Below are 24,249 nucleotides of genomic sequence, written 5' to 3' on the forward strand. Positions count from 1 at the left end.
TCCCCTGCAGTATACACCCTCCTTCTGGCTCTCAGCTAACCAGTTCTTGCTTAGTGTCCGTAGGAGGAACACGGACGGGTCTGCTATTCAGACCCCAAACTCCTAATTTTATTTTTACTTTTTGCATTTTTAAATTTACTTTTTACAACGAAGGGGCGACTGGTCCTTTCAAGGCTCTGATCTCCCCGAACCATCAACAGGCGAGAACGGAGAGTGTCGCCTCACCGTATCCTCTCCTGTGACGTGGGATGCCTGAGCTGATTCTTAGGGGCGATGGGTCCCTTCAAAGGCACCTATCTCCCTGCACCCTGAACAGACGAGCACATGGAGTGTCGTCTCCACGTACCCTCTTCCCCAGCCAGGCCTATTGCCAGACAACTGGCCCTGTCCACCTGGGGGCTGAACTCCGTGGATGTACAGAAGCCCCTCTCTCTGGCGTCCGAGCAGCCCCCACTGCACCACCACTGTTAAAGTGGATGGCACAAGGAGGCGGACGGTCCCTCTCCACCTCCCTAACAAAGGGATGATGGATTGAGGTTTACTCCCTTTATCCCTGCACCATCCTCGCTGCAATACCTGACCTGCAGCAGAACAGTAGAGTGCGCGAGCCTTCCTCGGCGCTGAATCCCAGTCATCCGCGGCGGCTCCATGCCGAGACGCGCACTGATGGAGAGTGGATCCAGTCAGTGGTGGGCCTCTGCAGTGGGATATTCACATGCTGACAGGCAGCCTCAGCCATGGCTTCCCTCTTGCCCACCTCCCTGGGGTGATGCTCCGACCAGTTGCAAAAGTTTAGCCCCCGGCTTCAGCCGATGTGTAGGCCACATCCCGGAAGCCACGCACGCACTATGGCACGCTAAGGTGGCTGAGTCCACCTTTTCTGGCGCTTCTCACCTAGCACCGGAACGCTCGCTTCTCTCGACCAACCACCTCTATTCTACCCCTGGTATTGCTCCCGCTGGCTGCAGAAATTTAGGCCCCGGCTTGGGCCTATTCATGGAAGTCACGAGGCGATGGTTTTGCATTGAAGGGGCACATGCAACCGGGTAAGAAAGTACTGCTCCCCCCCCCCTACATCTTCCCCCTGTGCTTAAAGGCACACGACCTGTATTTCCTGGTCTTAAAGGAACATGATCAGTATTCCTGATCTTAAAGGCACATGAACAATATTCCCTGGTCTTAAAGGCACATTACCAGTATTCCCTGGTCTTAAAGGCACATGACAAGTATTCCCTGGTCTTAAAGGCACTTGACCAGTATTCCCTTGTCTTAAAGGCACATGACCAGCATTCTCTGGTCCTAAAGGCACATGACCAGTATTACCTGGTCTTAAAAGCACAGAACCAGTATCCCCTGGTCTAAAAGGCTCATGACCAATATTCCCTGTCTTAAAGGCACATGACCAGTCCGAAACCGGTCACCCTAAATGAGCTCAGGAGCCCTCCGCCCCCGACCCCAGCTTATCCCAGAGTACCTAGTTCCCTGAGTGGGCTTCGTCACTGCCGCAACCCATGACTTCTCTGACCAAGAGATTGAATCCCTCCGTGAACCCTCTGTGGCTCGGAGTGCTCGCAGGACCGATATAGACGGTCCTTCTCCTTCATGCGAGCCATCGGCTAGCAGAGGCCTCAAGTATTTTAGAAACGTACAGGCGTCTAGAACGTACAGGTGTCTAGAAAACGTAAGTTTCATTTCCTGTTCCCTCACCAATGATTTGCTTAGAACAAGACTCTGAATATGAATTGGATATTGCCTTGGTTTTGGACTCACCAAAACTTCAGAAAAGGATAGATTCGCCTATTTATATCATCAACCAATCTCTGTAGATTGACAAGGACTTCGGTTCTACTCTAGTTCACGCAGTGTCCCTCATAAGGAGACGAAACTCCCAGCAGAGCATTTGCCATTCTCCCAGACAGAGAGCGTCCTGATAAGCGATTCACTGGACAGAAACCTCTGCAAGCGCTGTATCCTTTTTCAGCCAATCTGCGAACACGTGGAGTGTTCCCTTCATGTATACCCTCTTAGGACGTGGCATGCCATGCCTGGTCTGATTCTTATGGGCGATGGGTCCTTTTAAAGGGCACCGATCTCCCCACACCATCATTAGACGAGCACATGGCGTGTCGCCTCCATGTATCCTCTTTTGCAGCCAGGCCTAATGCCGGATAACCAGCCCTGTCCACCCAGTGACCTGAACTCTGTAGATGTACAGAGGCACCCTTTTTGGAGTCCGAACATCCCCCTCTGCATCACGACTATTTAGCAGATGATGCAAAAAGGCGGACGATCCCTCTCCACTTCCCTGTTAAGAGGATGGTGGATTGAGGGTTCATCATTTTAACTCCGCACCGTCAAAAAAGAGCGGCGATTGCAAGAGATGGCTTTTCCTGACCTTCCAGATGCAGCAGCGTATTCTGCCACTTGGCAGATTAACCTTGTAGAATCTCCTGTGGTATACCTTCCAATATCCCTGCCCGAAGGGTCATCAATTAAAGATACAATGGACTGTCAGATAGCAAATTTGGTTAGTTCCGTCTTGCGGCCTCGGGTTCTACCCTTCCTTAGCCGCCACATGGGCTGCTACAGCAATGGTCTCCTGGTCGGAGACCTTAACTTCCTTGATTCACCACAGTAACCTCCCGAAGACAGTACAGCTGGTCAATCAAATTTCTTGAGTGGGAGACTAGCTGCTTCACACCTCTTGTATGCGGCTATTTGTGCAGCAAGGTCAGCAGCAAATGCCATTACACTCAGAAGGATTTTATAGCTCAGAGAATGGAAGCGTACTCTGCGTTCAAAAAGCCTCTGACATCACTCCCTTACCAGGGTGATAGGTTATTCGGTGAGAAGTTGGAAGCGTTCCCCACGCAGGAACAAAGGATCGCATGTTTCCTATAGACCCAACCAGCAGTGGATGAGTTGACCAGGACGGACTAGATCTAAGGGATCTTGGTTCCAAAAAGAAAGGGGACCGAAAAGTAAGACCGATCCTGGACCTCAAACTTCTTCCAAGCTTAACAAGGTCCCCCTTCTTCGGATGGGAGTTCCTCCGCTCAGCCACTACTTCAACGGGAAAAGGTGAGGTTTCTGGCATCCACCGACATTCGGGATGCTTACCTTCACATTCCAATTTTTTCCCTCTTCAAAAATTCCTTCACTTTTCCATTCGCGAACAGCATTTTCAAATCACGATCTTGTCCTTCGGCCTTGCTACTACACCCAGAGTGTTCGCAGGAGTTATGGCGGCTGTCGTGTTCCTCTTGCACCCTAGAGGCATGGTCGTCCTGCCCTATCTGGTTGACTTTTTAGCCACTCTTGCAGGACTGCGCTAAGTCGTCTATATCTCTTGTGCTTTCTTACCTGGGCTGGCTGCTAATCTCAGACAAGTTTTTCCTCATTTCCAGTCCAGCAGATATCCTTTTTGAGGATGATCCTGGACACTTCCAGAAGGTTGGTAATTCTCCCTTGAGACAAGGCCGTGGCCCTTCAACAGGGAGCTTTCGCACTTGTTCACTCATCCCTTCATTCGATTTGCTAGGAGGGTTCCGAGGGAAAATGGTGACAACAATGGAAGCGGTTTCCTTCAGTCCTCTCGTTTTCTGCAGGTCAAACAGGCTTTCAGAGGGTAGTCTCTGAGCTCCTTCCTCATCCAGGTGAGATTCTTTCTCCCCGTTCAATTGTTATTCATGACTACTGATGCCAGTCCTCTTCTCCTGATCATTGTTCTGGGGATCCGAATGGTATTGCTAATTCTACAGCAGATCCACTGCCTTCTGGCGGGTCACTCCATCCGAATTCAATCGGACAATGCCACGGCTGTGCCATACGTCAATCATCTAGCAGGTACCCACAGTCAGGCTTCATGGTCAAGGTACCTCACATTCTCTGATGGGCCGAGATCTATCATTCAGGTGATCTCGGCACTACACATCTCAGGAGTAGAACTCTGGACGGCAGACGCCGTCAGGGTCCCACCTCAAGTGAGTGAGCACTTCACCCGGAAGTCTTCCAGCAGATCTGCCTTCTCTGGAGCACTCCAGATGTAGGTCAGATGGCGTCCAGACTGAACGCCAATATACTCTAGTTCATGTCTAGAATAGATGGTTAGCACTCGACCATGTAGAGAAAAGGTGCCAGTGAAAAGGAACCCAATGTTCCGTAAAGTCCAAATAATATATAGAATCACTGCACTCAGTAGAAAGATATGCTTTAAGTGAATAAATTTTATTTAGGTGATGGGTGAAGCGACGAAATTTTTTGACGTTTCGGCCGAACTCCGGCCTTTATCATATAGTCGCTGGAAAAAATCAAAAAATATATACAATCAGAACAATATATACAGAATATACATAATATATACATGACAAGAGAGAGCTGGCATATCCAGGTTTGTATAGGTGCAATAATGCAGATGCATTTCTACTAGAGACATCAAAGAGCAGTGCAGTGATTCTATATATTATTACTCTAGTTCATGGTTCGGCCTCGAGATCCAAAAGCCATCGCAGTTCATGCTCTGATTCTTCCAAGGTACCAGTTTCCATAACCCCTCTTCCACTACTTCCGAAAGCCTTTCGGAAGCAGGAAGGGCCCCAGTCATCCTGGGAGATCCACACTGACCACGTCTGTTTTTTTTTTTTTTCTTTTCTTTTGTGGAACTAGTATTTTTCCGTCTTATTGCAACAAAACTGCAAGTAGGGACTTCCTCGCAGGGAGTTTTCACATGTGGTTCTTCCCTATCGCATACCGTTAGATCTTTGGGACCTTAATGGTCCTGGGAGTCTTACAGTAGACTCCTTTTTATCCGGACAGACTTTACTATCAGGGAAGGTGACCCTTTTTTCTCCTGACGAGTCTTCGGAGCTAGCCACTCTGTTCTTTTGGAGTTTTTTTCCCTTATTACCTGCAAGGCAAGGTTGTCCTCAGGGCATCCCCGTCCCTTGTTACCAAGGTGGTATTGTATTCCCACTGTTATGAGGGCATCGTTCTTCCCTCATCCCTTTCTGCACCAGTCCACAAAATATTCTGGACGAAGTAAGTGCTCTGAGTAGGTACGTCTCGAGGACTGCGTCCTTCCGAAGGTTGGACATTTGATTTGGGCTACCTCACTGTAAGAGGAAGGCTTCCTGATGGTTACAGGAAGGGTTTAGCCATTTCATCGGCCATGTTAGCCTGGTGGATTTGTTACACCATCCAGGAGTCCTTCCGTGCTAGATGTCAGCCTATCTCCTTGTCTATCGAGGTTTCGTGGGTTCTAGGCACCAGGCGTTCGTAAAGCACATCTGCAAGCTTGTGGGTTCATCCAGTCCGCATACATTCTTGACGCACTATAATTCCCAGACTTCCACAGATGTGAGTCTGGGCAGGCGGACCGCAGGCCGCGGTGGCGCACTTGTAAGTAGCGCTTACACAGGGCCTGATCTGATGTTTTCCCCACCCAGGGACTGCTTTGGGACATCCCACGGTCTGTGTCTCCCAATGAGGCGAAGGAGAAATAGGGATTTTTGTGTACTCACCGTAAAATCCTTTTCTCAGAGCCATTCATTGGGGGACACAGCTCCCTCCCTGTTATTAGCTTGTGCTTGTTTTATAATTTGACATGCTATACTCTCATATATAATGTGACTTGCTATACTGTTATTGATCTCCTACTGCTATTGCACCGAACTGGTTAGCTGAGAGCCAGCAGGAGGGTGTATACTGCACAGGAGGAGCTAACTTTCTTTGTATCACTTAGTGTCAGCCTCCTATTGGCAGCAGCATACACCCACGGTCCTGTGTCCCCCAATGAATGGCTCGGAGAAAAGGATTTTACGGTGAGTACAAAAAATTCCCTATTTTTTTTCTCTTATTGTGTGGCGATGAGAGTTCATCCTTGTTCTCAGTTTTTGCCCTGTTTCCCCTACATACAGACCCCCAGTTGGAAATTTAGTACATATAATTAGGTACACCACATTAGATGTGATGATCTTGTAGTCCTGATTTGAATTGGGGATCTTTATCTTGTCCGTGGTCGCAGTTTTGCTTCACTCACCTGTCTTATCTATGACATTATTTTTGTGCTGAGTTATGCATAAATATGTGATTTTTCAGAATTTGTATTAGTCTATGCCTGAAGACGGGACCTGAGTAGTCTCGAAAGCTTGCAATTTGTTACCAACTCTTCAGCTACCCATTAAAAGGTATCAACCACTGAGGACTCTCAATTCTAAATATTTTTCTATCTACTGGCTAACACGGTACCAAGATATATATCTTTCCTGACCAAATGACTACGCTTATTACATAAATCACATTTGAGCATTTACTGAGCTCACTTTAACTAAACTTCATCCCAATTTGTATTTGATCTTTCTTTCGACTGAGATCCTGCCACCTTTGACCACTAAAAAATACCAGTGGAACATAGCCAGTGCCAAGGAGGTCGGAGAGCAGAAGAAGCTCTCACTTCCTCCAGATGTCAGTTTTATTCAAAGGAAGTGGGAATGATGCGCAACATTGGCGGCGGCCGATCAGCCGCAGGACTCGCGTGATAAATAACCTTACGGTAGACCCTGTGCTGCCATCGCTAGAACTATGCAGGCAAAAACCAATGAAAAAAAGCTCAAAAGTGGGATAACCTGTCTGCTCGGCTGCACCCCTCTCATGGGGTGTTTTGAGCAATCAGTGGGGGTTCTCAGGACCCGTACGCTCTCATCAAACCTGCTTGTAATTACGAGGGCTCTGAAACATGAAGAAAAAAAACTTAGAAAGGTTTAGTTACTCTTTAATACCATTTTCTCAAAATTGAAGTTCCTGTAACTTCTGAAAACTTTACAGTCGGGAGAGAGACCGGGAGAGGCGCCGGTCACGTGAGCGATCACCTCAGAGGAAGCGCTCAAGAGAGAGATCTCCACGGCGCGAGAGAGAGAGGTCACCTCGCAGACCTAGGCGGATGGTGCCCCGCTACACTGTGCAGTTTTCCAAGTTCTCCCTGGACTGGTAAGTGTGATCATCGCTTATTTCCTAATATGTTTGTGCTTCAAAAGGACTCTGTGACCAGATTTTTGTTACCTCATCTGAGGGAAGGAGACAATGATTCCAACTATGTATCAATTAGTTTACTTGGTGCAGCAGTTGACAGTTTGTTTTTTTTTGACATGCTGTCCTCAGATTACTTGCAAAAACCTGCTGACAGAGTCTCTTTAATGGGAACCTGTCACCCCCAAAATCGAAGGTGAGCTAAGCCCACCAGCATCAGGGGCTTTTCTACAGCATTCTGTAATGCTGTAGATAAGCCCTGGATGTATCCTGAAAGATGAGAAAAAGGTTAGATTATACTCACCCAGGGGCGTTCCCGCTGCGGTTCGGTCCGATGGGTGTCGCGGTCCGGGGCCTCCAATCTTCTTACGAGGACGTCCTCTTCTTGCAGTCACGCTGGGCTCCGGCGCAGGCGTACTTTGTCTGCCCTGTTGAGGGCAGAACAAAGTACTGCAGTGCGCAGGCGCCGGGAAAGGTCAGAGAGGCCCTGCGCACTGCAGTAGTTTGCTCTGCCCTCAACAAAGTACGCCTGCGCCGGAGCCGCAGCGTCAAGATAAGAGGACGTGATCGTAAGAAGATGAAGGCCCCGGACCGCGACGCCCATCGGATTGGACCACCCCCCCAGGTGAGTATATTCTAACCTCTTTTTCTCATCTTTCATGTTACATCGGAGGCTTATCTACAGCACTGCAGAATGCTGTAGATAAGCCCCTGATGCCGGTGGGCTTAGCTCACCTTTCGATTTTTGGGGGTAACTATTATTGGTGCGTGTAATAGTTTTGCTTTTAACAGTTTATTGTTTTGTTTTTTTTGTTTTTTTACTCTGGTGCGTGGAGTACACACCAAAAAGGCCTATGATCAGCTGAACACTCAGCTGACAATCGTTTGGTGTAGGGAAGCCAAAAAAATCCCGAGTTGTGGCGAGAATATAGCTGGAAAATGGGATGTAATATGGTAAATGGAAAGGGGTTGTTATTGGGAGGTAAACCTCTACCTGTGTACTTAATGATTGATTTATTTTTCTTGCCTTCTATTTGCACAGCTGTAGTGTACAACCAGTATTTTAATAAATGATGACTTCTACAGCTGGCTCTTTAGCTGCCGTTTTGCTTTTGCAGAGTCAAAATAAGTCCTTTCCCTACCTGACACAAATCTGGCTTTGGGGGTAGAGAATGTATACTGCAAATGGAAAGGGAATTTGTGTTAGAGAGTACAGCTTTCTATGTTTGTGGATGGGGAGAAATGATCCTTAACCGCTTCCCAACATGCGACATACCGGTACGTCATATTTTAGGTCCCTGAAGATGATGGCTGTTTGTCAGCCATCATCTGCCTCTAACAGCAGCGAGTAGAGCTGAGCAATGTCCATTGCTTTCATCTCCTTTTAATGCCACTGTTGATCTCTGATGGTGGTTTTTACAGTTCCTAGCACCATTGGCCCTCCTGCAGTGTGAGTTGCCATGACTGCTCTTGGTCTGCTGAAGACCCTTATATGGCTGTCATGATGGTGGTCCTGTGATAACCAGCCCGTGACTATAAAGAAAGAAGAAAGGAGAAGCGCAAAGAGGTGCACACTGAGCCAATGTAATCAATATAAACAAATCTTTATTGAGACCAAAACTTAAGTGCTAAACTTTAAAAACATACATTAAAAACAGCATAAAACATATGCCTATACACGCTACTTTCAATGTCCTCTGTATGGGGACATGATAGAAACCAGACCCATTAGGAAAAATAATCCTGTGGCGTAGCTCCGTGAGTTGCAAAATAGTATAAAGTCAGAGCAATGCAGATAAGTGTCCTGTGGTGCCGTCCTGGCGTGGTTTAATAATGTCCAAAATAGATATCCGGCTCTTGTTATATATAATAATAGATAATACTATGATATCCCAAGGTTTAGATGACTAATTAAGAACATGCAGATATCCATTTAATATGTTCACTAAGTACTAAACAGTGAGCCCTTCATATATTGTGGGCATGGAAATGCACATAAACAATATTATGATACATTTAGAAAAAAAAAAAAAAAAATGCCAGAAATGGAACCACAGGCATCACCCACTGCATGTGAAGATAAATAAGTAATATACTCACTAGGAGACAGGGTCTGGAGGCTCCAGCCCGTGACTGACATTCATAGGAGACAGTGGCTTTTGCTATATGTTGCAATAATGAGGTACTGCAGTATCCAGTATAAGCAATTGGACCGATTAAGCCTGACCACTAAATGACATAACATGACAAAATCAAAACACCAGAATTGTGTTTTTTCAGTCGCCAGTACACAGCAAAAAATGTAATAAGCTATTAAAAGGTAATATCTAAACCATAATGATATCAATAAAATGTTGGCTCAGGGTGCAAAAAAAAATCAACCCCCCACACAGCTTTATCAACAGATGTTTCAAAAAGTTATAGGTCTTAGAACGTGGCGACACAAGCAACATTTTATATATTTATTGTTTAAAAAATTTTTCCACTAACTTAAAACATATATACTGCTATAGACATAATGTTCCTTACCAGGAGAATCATCATATTTCCTCCAGTTCATTTTTACCATGCAATGTACTTTTTTTTTTTTTTTTTTTTTTTTGGAAAAACAAAACCAAAAGAGCGATTACTGAATTGTATAGGCTTGTTTTAGTTTTTTGCTCATTTTCACCACACTTGGATTTTTTTTTCTCGTTTTCTAGTATGATGAATGGTAAAATAAATGTCATTTAAAACTACAAATTGTCCCACCAAAAATAAGCCCTCATTTGGCTATGCGGACAGAAAAAAAAAACATTCTGGCTTTTGGAAAAGGGGGAAGATAAAGCAAACTACCGTAACAAAAAAATATGGAAGATCGCCATGTCAGGAAGGGGTTAATGAAGCGTGGAAAAGGGAAATCACTACAGGGTTTAAGGTGTGTTGATACATGAAAGCAGCGGCCTCCTGGACTCAGACCTCACATCCAGCACCTATTATCGGGATAGGCATGAGTGTAAAAGCAAACAAGCTGCTTAATATTAGGGGGTCTGATAATGAATGAAAGAATGAAGACCCCAGACTGAAACTTAGTGCAACTTACCTAAAGTAATTATCACATGTAAACAAAAATGAATTTTCAATGTTAAGTGTCCATAGCCTTTAAAGTGGTCTTCTTGTCTTGCAGCCCTGGATGTGACATGATGGAACTAAGACGGCGCTATCAGAACCTGTACATTCCCAGCGACTTCTTTGATGCCCAGTTTACATGGGTAGATGCTTTCCCTATCTCTCGACCATTCCAGCTTGGAAGTTACAGTAATTTTTATGTCATGCACAAGGAAGTGGATCCACTGGAGAAAAATACTGCTGTTCTGGATCCTCCTGATGTGGACCATACGTACAGTGCAAAGGTACGCTGTATAGTCTACAGTATTTGTCCATTGCCAGTGTCCTCCGCACTGCAGGAAACCTACTGGAGAGTATGTGAATAATCTTTGAAATTACTCTCCCTTTATCCCTTTTGTATAATTTGTTTTTACCGTTAACCAGAAATTATTTTCTTACTTTGGACATCATTTAAACAGGTCATGTTACTGGCAAGTCCAGCTTTGGAAGATTTATATCACAAATCGTGCGCCCTTGCAGAGGACCCAGTGGACATTAGAGAAGGTTTCCAGCACCCAGCGAGACTAATAAAGGTAAAGCAGTTAGTGATGTGATATTGGTGAGGAACTTCAAATTGTCTGATATTAAAGTGTCCATACATATTAGAACCTCAGCAGAACTTGTATTTAGGGGTCTCATGACGCATTAAGGAGTTGCCAATACTGAGACATCCCCTTCTTAAACTGAATGTTTGGCCACGATCAAATAAAAAACCTTTTACTCACCTCCCATGTCAGTGCCGGTCCAGCGGTGTCAGCACTCGCGGTCCTGGAGCTCTCGTGCGGTGCTGTGACATGTGACCCTGGCCCCCAATCAGCGCTGGCGTCACTGTCCCCCGCCTTCCTACGGATTGAACATGAAGAAGTCAGGGATCCGCTGCAGCCCAGCCTTCCTCTTCATGTTCAATCCATACGTAGGCAAGGGCATTGACACCAGCACTGATTGGGCTCTGAGCACCACTTGTCACCACACCGCATGAGAGCTCCGGGACCTCAAGTGCTGACACCGCTGGAATGGCACCGTCTTGGGGGGTGAATATAGCTTTTTTTATTTTATCGGGGCCAAACAGTTCAAGAATAGGTTGTCATAGTAGTGGACAACCCCTTTAAGTGCCCCTACATGTTATCCCTTCTAACTCCACTCCCCCCCCCCCCCCCCCCCCCGTCTTTGATTGACAGCTCTGGCTTCATAGCACCAGAGAAGGGCAGAGGGAGGAGGGAAGGTGCACTTGTCATGCATCTCTATGAATAATAGATCCATAATAGTCATGAAATATTACTTATGCCGCTGGCAATGGCTAAGTGGCTTTTCTGTAATAATTTTTGTAATCTGTTTTTAAAGTTTCTAGTGGGAATGAAGGGTAAAGATGAGGCGATGGCAATTGGAGGACACTGGTCTCCTTCCCTCGATGGCCCAGATCCAGACAAAGACCCTTCTGTGCTCATCAGAACTGCTGTCCGTTGTTGTAAGGCTCTGACTGGCATTGACCTGAGCTTGTGTACACAGTGGTAAGTCCAGTACTTACATCTGGACATGTGTCCTATTTTATCTTCACTTTTCTAGGACTTTGCAGTTCCTCTAGTTTTACTAAATTGTGTGTCTTTCTGTTACCAACGAAGAGCAGGAGGTTTGTTGTTTCTCTGAATTACCGTACTACTGTTTCTGTACATTTTGAAGACTTTGTTCTTTTTTCTTCACGTTCAGCTACAGATCGTCCAGGAGAAACGCATCTTAAACTGTCCTAAATTCAAGTTGTCTTGCCGTGTTTTCTAATGGTATTTCGAGCTTTGTTGAAAATGATCAGAAAAATCAATGTTTGTTTCACTGCAATTTGATTAGATCATCTAGTTTTGTAAGAATTTTCATTAGATTCAGTATCCACTCTTGTAATTTATTTTTTATTTTATTTTTTTTTTCCTCTGCTGAAAACAATGCTTCGACTTACCTGAAGAAAATCATTGGCCTTTATATCAGTGTTTATTTTTTTATTTTATTTTATTTTATAGACCAACCTGATCTAGCTGTTCATGATGTGCTACAAGAGAACTAGGCTCTTATATTCTATGCATTCTAGATTTTGGTTTTCCAACATGCTTCTTCCCTTGCGACAGGTATCGTTTTGCAGAGATTCGCTACCATCGCCCTGAGGAGACCCACAAGGGGCGTTCGGTTCCTGCTCATGTGGAGACAGTGGTTTTATTTTTCCCGGATGTTTGGCATTGCCTTCCCACCCGCTCAGAGTGGGAAAACCTGTGCCGAGGATACAAGCAGCAGCTGGTCGACAAGCTTCAGGGTGAACGCAAGGAAGCTGATGGAGAACAGGCACTGAACGCTAATCCCTTTTTCTATTTCCGCTTCTCGCAGGCACAGGAACACAGCCACAAATGCACTGCACACACTAAACACCACCCACCCCCTCGTAAAGACCGACGTCTGCAGTGTAGTAAATCTCACATATTCCAGCTTCCTAACACGGATGATTTGGAATGTTTTTATATATTTTTTGTTTATTTATTCATTATTTATTTATTTTTTGCTTTTTTTTTTTTTTGTTTGTTTGTTTGTTTGACTTATTTATTTTTTACATTATAATTAGCATGCTGGGTCAATTGGATGTATTGATTTCTGGCCCTAATGATCATCACCCCATCAGAAGGTTCACATTTATCATTTTCATATTTAAAATGTTAAAGAAAAACATACCCCAAAATTCTAAACCATTTTATTTGTAGTCATTTGGAAATAACCCGAGGTGGCTTTATTTACAGACTTGTGTCTTTGTAGACGAGCAATGTCTGTATATTCTGTTATTACTTCTTCTATTTATCATCCCTTTGTTTCACAGATCTGGCATTGATTGACTTAGCGGTCTGTGAGAGTGCTAGAATGTGTGTATGTGCCTCAACAAAGCTTTAGGAGACGACAATGAAAAATTGTGACCTTGCTACTTGCACGGACCTGCATCAGTCATACATTTTCCAAAGGCCTCTTTCTAACCCCATTTGTATGTTTGTACTAGGAAGAAGAGGATAAAGATGCCGGGGATGCGAAAGAAATTTGTACTCCTACTCACTGGTCAAAACTTGATCCAAAAGTGATGAAGGTAAGTCTGCATGTCCACAAAACACACTCCATTTTGCATGGCATCCTCATCCTGGTATGCATGGCCCCCATCAGAAAAACATTTAAAAAAAACAAAAACCATAAACCATTTTCTTTCTCGCTTCATTGGAGGACACAGGTAACCATGGGTGTATGCTGATGTCGCTAGGAGGCTGACACTATGCAAATAAGGAAACGTTAACTCCTCCTCAGCAGTATACACCCTCCGACAGGCACAATGCCACTCAGTTTTTGCTTAGTGTCTGTAGGAGGCAGACCTGGATCTAACCCCAGATCCGCATTATTTTCTTTTACAGGGTTTTGTGTTTTAGTAATTTCCCTTTCTCTTTCAGATTCACTTCTTCGGGTAACGGTGCAGCTTCTCACCCTGTTTTTCCCACATTTAAGCGACCGAGAGAGCAGTGTGGTACTCCCCGCATTGCCCACTCTCGGACCCGGTGGCAGGACTTCGTCCCCTGTCCCCCTTACGGGTGTTTCAGGGTGACGTCTTGGTGGCCAGTCCTCGCCTTTTCCCCTCCTCACCCCTCTCCTCAGAGAGGGCTGAGAGGAAGACGGTGGTCATCTAGGATGCCCTCCCTCCTTCTCGTAAGGGGATGACGCCGTCTTCTGCCTCGTCCAGACATGGTGCGAGAAGGAGGCTCTTACTCCCTGGACCCTCTTCTTCTCCCAGGGATTCTGACGCGATCCTCAGACACCAAGGAGCCGGACTCAAGTAAGGTAGCAAGTGGGACAGAAGTCCACTCGCCGCACCCCCACCATGGGAGCGCTCACCGGTCTCTCGATTTCAAATCTCCCGCCTAATCGCGCGATTCCCGGCATATTGCAGCCTTTCTCCTTCCCTCGTTAGGCCATGCCCCCCTTGCCGGTCTAGGCCTATCATCGCCGCACTTTCATTTTCTCCAGCACCGGGCATGCCCCCTCTGCTGTACACTGCCTCTGCTCTCCACTCCGACACGCCTCCTCAGGCGCGTCGGCATATCAAGACACAGGTTTCTTTTTCTTGTGTACGCCCGCACTTCTGCGCGCCCGAACACAGCTTTGCTCGCTCCAGCGTCGCATGGCCAGAAAGAACTGCGTCCATCTTGACGGGCTCCTGCAGCGTCTTCAGGATTAGGAGGGGGACACAGTACCTGCGCTGCCTCTGCAATCGCTGGGTGTCTGGTATGCTCTGCATTACCTGCCTCCTTCCACGCCTTTACTCCCGTCAGCAGTATCGCCTTCTTAGCGTTCTGCTGCATTCCTCACTTAAGCAGTATTGCCGGCATAGCGTTCTGCTACAGCCCTCTTCAGCAGTATCGCCTTTAGGGTATGTGCACACGTTGCGGATTCTTTGCGGATCCGCAGCATTTTTTGAGGTGCAGAAACGCTGCAGATCCGCAATTGATTTACAGTAAAATGTAAATCAATGAGAAAAAAAAAATGCTGTGCACACTTTGCGGAAAGTCCACTTTGGAAACGCTGCGGTTTAAAAGAAGTAGCATGTCACTTCTTTTTTGTGAATCTGCAGCGTTTTTGTACCCATTCCATTATAGAAAACCGCAGGTGTAAAAAAACGCAGCAAATCCGCAAGAAAACCGCAGCAAAAACGCTGCAGAACCGCACAAAAACGCAACAAATCCACAAGTGCGTTTTCTGCCAGAAGAGGCAGAATCCACACCAGAAATTCCTAAGCCTAATCCGCAACGTGTGCACATAGCTTTATAGTGTCCTGCTGCAGTCCTCATTCAGGCTCTACCTATGCCTAACCCCACACAGGCCTCCAGCTACAAACCCCCGGTGACCCATTACACTTGTGCCCGCTGTAACAGAAAGTGGGCTTCAGGCCAGCCGTCGCCTTTCTGTCTGTCCTGCAGTCCTTCCACCATGTCCGTCCCTCAAGAAGCTCCTTTTGCTCAGGCTGAGTGCTCTCCCCGTCCCCCGAAGTGGGCTATTGCTATGTCTCAGTCAGTCTCAGACCTGAAAAAAGTGTCCCAGTCCCTGGTACAGGTCCTGGAACGCCTGCCACCAGTGCCACGAACGCCTCCCATGGCGATTTGCTCGCACCTGACCACGACCCGCACAGGGTCAGATTGGAGAAAGGATCCAGAAAGAGGACTGTCTAGCTCCTCATCCGGCTCTTTGGAACCCGCGGCACCATCTAGAATACTCCTCTCCACCCGTTCCCCCTCCTCTGAGGCGGACATCGGGTCGGATGTACTTTCGCACTCAGAGTCTGATTCAGATACAGATCACAACTCTGGCACGCAGGACATGGTAGATAGCCTTATTTCAGCTATTATTCAAATCCTTGAACTTAGGGAGGTGGATTCCACCTCCCAGGAGGACCCCGTTTTATTCAAACGGGTGAAACGGCCCTCTAGAGTTTTTCCCCAATCACAAACAGTTTAAGAATACTACCTCTAGACACTGGGAACAACCCGGAAAACGTTTTCCTGGAAGAAAGCGTCTGGATATCTTGTACCCCTTTAATTCAGACCTAGTCAGCAAATGGTCTGATTCCCCTAAGGTAGACCCGCCTGTCTCTCGCAGACAGTTCTGTCTATCCCTGATGCAGCGTCTCTTAAGGACACTACGGACAGGCAAAATGAGGCTTTAACCAAATCAGCCTTTGAGGCATCCAGTGCCTGCCTGGGCCAAGATACTTTGCAGGGGCATCGTTGCTTCGGCTCCTTCGGAGGAACTAGCTGATTTAGCGGACTAGATTGCACACGTGGGGAAATATGTTAAATGTCTCCTTGGATGCGGCTGCTTGTTCTGCAAGAGCAAACGGCAACATCACTGCCATTCGCCGTGTCCTTTGGCTGAAGGCGTGGAACGCTCACCCCGCTTCTAAAAAGTCTCCCACTTGCCTTCCGTTCCAGGGCTCCAGGCTCTTCGGCACTAAGCTAGACCAGATCGTCTCCGACGCTACAGGTGGAAAGAGCACCTCTCTCCCTCAATCCAGGCCTAAGCGCCCCTTTAATTGTAGTGAACCCCAGTCCTTTCGGCCCTTCTCCTCTGGCGGTTCCTCCCAGCAGGAGCGTTCTTCCGCTCAGGGGGAAAGGAGAAAACCTTCCTTCAGGCCTAACCCTCACTGGAGCGCTAAGAGCCGCTTCTCTAAACCTTCCGGATTTCGCGGCCACAGATTCGCTTCAAAATGACGGGTCACCCCCACCTGGAAATCTTTCCAGGGTGGGAGGCAGGCTTCTTCTGTTCACAGAGGCTTGGTAGACGACGACGCCTGTGTCAGGGAGACCGTCACATCAGGCTACAAAATAGAATTTTCTTCGCCCCCAGGAAGACGTTTCTTCCTCTCCCATCCACCCAAGCAGCCGTCCCATGCCCCAGGGCTCCTCGAGGCCGTCGATGCCCTCCTCACCTCAGGAGTAATCGTTCCTTACCGCAAGCGATTTTCGTTTTTTTACTCAAATCTGTTCGTGGTTCCGAAAAAAGACGTCTCTCTCCGCCCGATTTTGGATCTCAAACAGTTGAACCGCCACCTTTGGGTTCGACACTTCAAGATGGAGTCACTGCGCTCGGTGATCGCTTCCTTGGAACCGGGGGAATATCTGTGCTCTGTGGACATTCAGGATGCGTACCTGCACATTCCAATTTGTCAGCAGCATCAGAGGTTCCTTCGTTTCGCGATCCAGGAACAACATTACCAGTTTACAGCTCTCCTGTTCAGCCTAGCGTCCGCCCCCAGGGACTTTACGAAAGTAATGGCAGCGGCCATGGCCATCCTTTGTTCAAAGGGGATCCTCATAATCCCCTATCTCGACGACCTTCTGGTCAAGGGTCCGTCTCACCGGGACTGCGACCAGAGTCTCAAGATCACTCTGGACACGCTGATCCGCCTCGGCTGGATAATCAACAGGGACAAGTCGACCTTGATTCCAACTCAACACCTCGAGTTTCTGGGCATGGAATTCAACACCATCCAAGCTCGGGTCTTCGTCCCGAAAGAGAAGTTCTTCTCTCTCCGCCAGGGCATCAAAGCGCCTAGTTCCTCTGCCTCTATGGCTCTGTATGAAAGTTCTAGGGAAGATGGTCGTTTCCATGGAAGCAGTACCTTACGCTCAATTCACTCTCTCCAGCTGGCTCTCCTGTCTGCCTGGGACAAGAACCCACTTTCCCTAGATAGCCCAATTCACCTTCCTCTCAATATGAGACAGTCTTGGTGGACGCTTTCTGCCTCCATCCTGCACGGGAGGTCATTTCTCCCCCTCCGCTGGCAGATCATCACCACCGATGCCAGTCTTCAGGGGTGGGGTGCGGTCTTTCTCCGTTACACAGCGCACGGTCGCTGGAAGGTTCAGGAGACCCTTCTCCCCATCAATCTCTTGGAGATCAGGGTGATCTTCCTCTCCCTCCTCCGCTGGCAGCCGCTCCTTGCGGGAAATCTGGTTCAGTCGGACAACGCCACAGCCGTGGCTTACATAAACCATCAGAGAGGGACTCGCAGCAAGCAGATCATGAGGGAGGTGTCAAACATTCTACGCTGGGCAGAGAACCATGTTTCCGCCATCTCAGCTGTCCACATTTCAGGGGTGGACAATTGGGAAGCCGACTTCCTCAGCCGTCAGGGCCTCGTGTCAGGTGAGTGGTCTCTCCATCCCACCATCTTCAACCAAATATGTCAGAGATGGGGAGTTCCGGACGGCAACCTAATGGCCTCCCGAATGAACCACAAGGTTCCCCAGTATGTAGCCAGGTCTCGGGACCCTATGGCCGTTGTCCTGGTGATCCCGTGGGCCCAGTTCCACATGCCCTATCTTTTTCCTCCTCTTCCCTTGATCCCAAGGGTCGTAAAAAAGATGAAGGCAGAGAGGTTCCCCGTTCTCTTAACCTTCGTCCGGCTGAGTAGGTACAATTGTAACTATTCCGTTTTAAAATTGTAATAATTTTTTTCCGAAAAGCCGTAGAGGGCTGAAATTTCGTGACATCTCTGCAGTTTTGGTCCAGAATATATTGGCCAAATTTCAATAAAATATATATAAAGGTACAACTGTACCTCTGCAGCCTGTTAACGTTGTAAAATTATGCAGCCTGAAGAAGGTTAATGGCTCCAGATTGGCCTCGCAGGGCCTGTTACACGGAGCTAGTAAACATGCTGTCGGACATCCTCTGGAGACTCCCAGACCGTCCGGATCTTTTATCGCAGGGGCCCCTCTTCCACCCGAATTCTCGGTCTCTGAATGTAATGGTATGGCCGTTGAGGCTGTGGTCATAAGGGACGCAGGTTTTTCTCACAGCGTCATACAGACCATGATAAAAGCTAGGAAACTGGTTTCTTCTTGCATCTATCATAGATGTTGGAAGGCCTTTTTCCGATAGTGCGACGACAACATCTTGTTCCCTATGGATTTTTCCCTTCAGCCCTTGGCTTCCTTCAAGCGGGTCTCGATTCGGGCTTTTCTTTGAGTACTTTAAAGTGCCAGGTCTCCGCCCTGTCAATCCTTTTCCAAAGGGACCTAGCTTCCCTTCCCCAAGTCAGGACCTTCCTCCAAGGTGTTGCCCACATAGCACCCCCTTATCATTCCCCGGTTGAGCCATGGAATCTTAACCTCGTTCTCGGCGCCCTCCAACGCTCGCCTTTTGAACCAATCCAGGACATTTCCTTTACTCTCCTATCTTGGAAGGTGGCCTTCCTGGTCACCATCACCTCTTTTAGGAGGGTATCGGAGTTAGCGGCATTATTCTGCCGTTCTCCTTTCCTAATTCTGCACCAGGACAAAGTAGTCCTGCGGCCTGTTCCTTCCTTTCTACCAAAAGTAGTTTCAGCTTTTCACATCGAGGACATCGTCCTTCTTTCCTTGTGCCCTTCCCCAGTCCAACTCTTGGAGAAATCTCTCCACAAGCTGGATTTGGTCACGGCTATCCAAGTCTATCTTACCAGAACTGCTTCTTTTCGCCAATCCGATCTTATGTTTGTCGTCTCTGAAGGTCGTTGAAAAGGCCTCTCCGCTTCTTAATCCACTATTGCTCGTTCGATTCGTTCGGCGGTTCTGGAGGCATACCGCGTTCAGGATAAACAGCCTCCTGTGGTGAGGGCTCACTCTACCCGGGCTGTGGGAGCTTCTTGGGCCTTTCGTCATCAGGCTTCGGCTTTGCAGGTTTGCAAAGCTGCAACCTGGTCATCCCTTCACACCTTCATAAGGTTCTACAAGGTGCATACTCAGGCTTCTGCGGATGCAAGCCTGGGTAGGAAGATACTGCAGGCGGCGGTTTCCCACCGGCTGACCTAAGTCTTCTTTTCTCGGACTATTTTTTTCCCACCCTTGGGACTGCTTTTGGACGTCCCATGGTTACCTGTGTCCCCCAATGAAGCGAGAAAGAAAGAGGGATTTTTGGTTCTTACCGTAAAATCTTTCTTGGAGCCTTCATTGGGGGACACAGCTCCCTCCCTTTATGTTGTACAGTGTTGGCCAATGTGCCGTTGTTTTGGGTTGGTACATAGGTTGAGTTCCTTATACTTACTCCGACTGCTTTAGCACCAAACTGAGTTGCATTGTGCCTGTCGGAGGGTGTATACTGCCGAGGAGGAGTTAACGTTTCCTTATTTGCATAGTGTCAGCCTCCTAGCAACAGCAGCATACACCCATGGTTACCTGTGTCCCCCAATGAAGGCTCCAAGAAAGATTTTATGGTAAGAACCAAAAATCCCTTTTTACTTGCCTTCCCTGCACTCCCTTGCAGCGTCCTGCTGTGATGCCAGCAGCTGCGTATGCTTGTAAGCAGTGTATGGCAGTAACGTCATGCTCTGCTTACAGAGGACAGATGTCAGAATACTCACTGCTCTCCACACCGGGACTATGGGCTTGTGGAGCAATGAATATCCATTGCTCTTTAATAGTGGGCACAGTAGTTGCAGCCACCGGCTTCCTGCAGCTGCCTGGGCGATCACGCGTGCCCGCTACCAAAGGGAATGAATATTCACTGCTCTCCACTCCCATGGGCGTGGAGAGCAGTGAATATTCATTCTCTTTAATAGGGGGCACATGTGATCGCCCAGAGGCTGCAGCTACTGTGCCTTCTATTAAAGATCAATGAATATTCACTGCTCTCCACACCTATGGGAGTGGAGAGCAAGTGAATATTCATTCCCTTAAGTAACGGACACACCAGAGCCCAGCCCCAGCAGGAAGCAGCGGCTGCAGCTAACAGTGTGTCCGCAAATTAAAGAGAAATGAATATTCACTGCTCTCCACTCCCATGGGCGTAGAGAGCAGTGAATATTAATTTCTCTTTAGTAGCAGACACGCTGTTAGCTGCAGCCGCCTGCTTCCTGCGGCGGCTGGGCTATGAAGTGTGTCTGTTACCTAAGGGAATGAATATTCGCTTATATTCACCATAGGTGTGGAGAGCAGTGAATACTGATTCATCTTTTTTTTTTTTTTTTTTAATTTAAATAGATTTTTATTAACAATATAAAAAAAGGAGAACAACAGAATGCCATTTACATTGCATTATATCAGATACACATTTTCTTACTTTAATAAACCCCAACATTACCCCAACTACCCCCCTCCCCCATAAGACAGCTCAGTCTCAATCTCCACCCCACCGAGGCATTATCTGCCTCTTGTAATTTATCCTCTTCCAGGTCTTAGGAAACACGACGCCTATACTCCTCAATCCAAATCAAGCCAAGGAGACCATATTTTATTAAAGAGTTCTATTTTCCCCCTTTTACTGTACACCCCCTTTTCCAATTTTAGACCATGTTGAACATATTGGAGAAATTCCCTTCTCACAGGTGGTTCCGCGTTTATCCAGTTTCGTGCTATTACTTTCCTGGCCATGTAGAGTAGCCTAGCAATTGCAATCTTCCAAGTATTGTCAACTCCAATTTCTTCCACATATCCCAGCACACATACTATCGGGTCTCTAACAACTCTGCACTTATACGCTGCTTCAACTCGGCTCAAAACCACCACCCAAAAGGCAGCCAGTCTCGGACACGTCCACATCATGTGATATATTCCTGCCTTCTCACTCGCACACCTCGGACACCCAGAATTGGCACGCAATCCCGCTTTGTATAACACTTCCGGAGATTTATATACCCTATGCAAAATGTATAGCTGCGAGAGCCTATATGGTTCACTCAAGGATAGTCGCGGAACCCACTCCATCACCGATTCCCAGGTTTCATTTTCCATCGGCCCCACTTCTCTCTCCCACTTAGCTCTCGCCTTTATAGGGAAATCTAGCAGAAATGTGTGCATAAGGTCCTTATACAGAGTGGAAATAACTCCCCTTGTAGTACCCTCACCACACACATACTCCAACACTATATCATCTTGAACCCTGATATCAGCCTTCTTATTCTGAGCTCTAAAGGCATGTCTCATCTGCGCATACTGATATTCCCCTGTGGATCGCAAACCAAATTCTTCCTGCAATTGGGAAAAGGACTTCAGCTCCTGCTGCTGGATTATCTGGTGAACAAAGCAAATTCCCTTATTCTGCCATTCCATCAATCCTCCCAGGGCCTCAAAATCCTTTAAGTTGTGGTTAGACCATATCGGTGTGAATTTAGTCAACCCTGTAACCCCACGAATCTGCCTTAATCTATTCCATAATTTACGAATCAGGAACAGGGTTGGGTATATTTTCCCCAGCGCGCCCAATGAGCCATCCTCCAAACACCTGGCCATCGGTCGTCGGTCCGTCACCTCTTCCAATAGCTGTTGTACTGCACTGGATGACGCCCCTCGCGCCCAGCCCTTCAAATGCTGGCTCTGGGCCGCAAGGAAGTATATTTCCGGGTTGGGCAAAGCCAAACCACCATCTTCCTTGGGTCGTTGAAGCGTCTCCAAGCTAATACGTGGATATTGTCTACCCCATATCAAACTTCTAAAGAGGGCATTAATCTGCCTGAACTTCCCCCGAGGGATCCAAATTGGTGCGTTATGCAGAACATAAAGAATTTTGGGCATAAGGACCATTTTAATAAGGTTTACCCTACCGACGACCGATAGATGTAGCTTATTCCAGGCGTCTACCTTTGCCTTGAGTACCCCCATAACAGGAGTCAAATTTCTTTGCAGAAACTCCGCCACCGGCACCGAAATCCATATTCCAAGATATTTAAATTGGGAAACCACCTTCAGCCTCTCATCCCCAACATCCTCACTCACATTCTCTCCTACGTCATCCACTCTAAAAAGAACCGTCTTATCCCAATTAATTGTTAGTCCCGACACAGTACCAAATCTCTCAACAATTTCAACGGCCCCTCTTAGTGAATTGTCTGGATCCTCCAGGAACAGCAAAACATCATCCGCATATAACGCTATTTTTTCCTCTACTTTGCCATACCTAAACCCAGGGACCCCATCCGACTGCCGAATCTTAGCAGCAAGAGGTTCTACAGCCAACGCGAACAGGAGGGGTGAAAGCGGGCATCCCTGCCTAGTACCCCTAGCCAGCCCTATAGGACGAGATAGCTCCCCATTTACTCTAATTCTGGCGGATGGTAATGAGTACAACAGCTGTATCCAGGCCACAAACTGCGGGCCAAACCCAATACATTCCAGCACCTGCCAGAGGTACCCCCATTCGACGCTGTCAAACGCCTTGTGTGCATCTAGCGATACAATCACTCTTCGACCACAGTTATCAGACTCTACCTGCAAATTTACATATAACCTCCGCAAATTGATCGCCGTTGATCTATCCGGCATAAAGCCAGATTGGTCCGAATGCACCAGACTCGCAATAACACTAGAGAGGCGGAGAGCCAACACCTTGGCCAGAAGCTTGACATCAATTGTTAGTAAAGAAATTGGGCGGTACGACTCCGGTTTCCCCAAGTCCTTATCCTCCTTTGGAATGACCACTATTATGGCCTCTCTCATAGAGGCTGGCAAGCGCCCACAAGACCTAGCTTCCTCCAATACCATTTTTAATCTAGGAATCAACACTTCTGCCAACCCTTTATAGATCTCAGCGGGTAACCCATCGACCCCAGGCGCCTTCCCATTGGCCATAGACATCAATGCCCGACTCAATTCCTCCTCAGTGATAGGGGCCTCAAGGCTCTCCCTATCTGCCTCACTCAGTCTCGGCAAATCCAGACCTTCCAAGAAAGTCAGTGCATCCTCGACCGATTCACCAACCCGAGAGGAATACAAATCTGCATAGAAGTCCGCAAAGGCTCTCAAAATTTCAGGTGTTTCCGTTATTTTACCTCCACTAGCAGAATCCAAAGAGTGTATATATGAAGAACCTCTCTGAGCAGCAGCCACTACCGACAGCATATGTCCCACTGTTTCTCCCTCCTGATAGAACAATACCCTTTGGAAATCTCGTTTCCTCTCAGCTTTGCCTAGCAGAATTTTTTCCAAATGATTTTGTGCGTTTTTCATTCTTCTCTCTGCCTCAGGGGTTCCCAGTGTGGCCATCCCATCCTCTGCTTCCTTCAACTCCTCAACTGCCGCTTTTTCTACCTCTCTCGTCCTCCGCTTACACCTACTAATGTCCCTAAACAGTAGTCCCCTCAGGTACGCCTTCATTGCATCCCAAATTGTAAGAGCGTCGGCGCTTCCATCATTTAAGAGAAAGAATTCCGCCACCTCCCGTCCTATACTTTCCAACTCAATACTCTGTAGCCAATTAGGATGAATCTTCCATTCTCTCCCACTTAGCGAGCGAGCCCCCTCCAATCTAACCTCTACTTCAATTGGACTATGGTCCGACAAGGCCCTTGGCAGATATCTCACCTCCCCAACCAATGTGTCCAAAATCCTGTTACCCAGAGCCATATCAATCCTAGAGAGTGTGGCATGTGCCGGTGAATAACATGAGTACCCTCTCTCCCCCACATGTCTAACCCTCCACAGATCAATCAAACCTATCTCCTGTATATAGGTGCCAAATGTTGTTATGTGTCCCTCCGACCTATTCTGAGTATTTTTATTTTTATCCCAATATTCATCACAGATGTTATTTAGATCTCCGATAATTATT

General features: G+C 47.2%; 1 protein-coding gene across 4 annotated transcripts in view; it reads left to right on the forward strand.

Moving 5' to 3' along the window:
- CCAR1 (cell division cycle and apoptosis regulator 1) overlaps nucleotides 1-24,249 on the forward strand; it is a 92,781-nt gene that overhangs the window by 47,767 nt on the left and 20,765 nt on the right. For all 4 annotated transcript variants that reach the window (XR_011318508.1, XM_069753401.1, XM_069753402.1 and 1 more), the window contains exons 10-15: nucleotides 6,823-6,984; nucleotides 10,190-10,415; nucleotides 10,590-10,703; nucleotides 11,512-11,678; nucleotides 12,282-12,492; nucleotides 13,190-13,273. Coding sequence is in view for 3 of the 4 variants with exons in the window: in XM_069753401.1 (XP_069609502.1) it covers nucleotides 6,823-6,984; nucleotides 10,190-10,415; nucleotides 10,590-10,703; nucleotides 11,512-11,678; nucleotides 12,282-12,492; nucleotides 13,190-13,273 (964 nt within the window). In the remaining variant the exon portion in view is untranslated. The remainder of the gene's footprint in view (nucleotides 1-6,822; nucleotides 6,985-10,189; nucleotides 10,416-10,589; nucleotides 10,704-11,511; nucleotides 11,679-12,281; nucleotides 12,493-13,189; nucleotides 13,274-24,249) is intronic.

Source organism: Ranitomeya imitator, chromosome 2 (assembly GCF_032444005.1).
Source record: "Ranitomeya imitator isolate aRanImi1 chromosome 2, aRanImi1.pri, whole genome shotgun sequence".
In the NCBI taxonomy this organism is placed as follows: domain Eukaryota; kingdom Metazoa; phylum Chordata; class Amphibia; order Anura; family Dendrobatidae; genus Ranitomeya; species Ranitomeya imitator.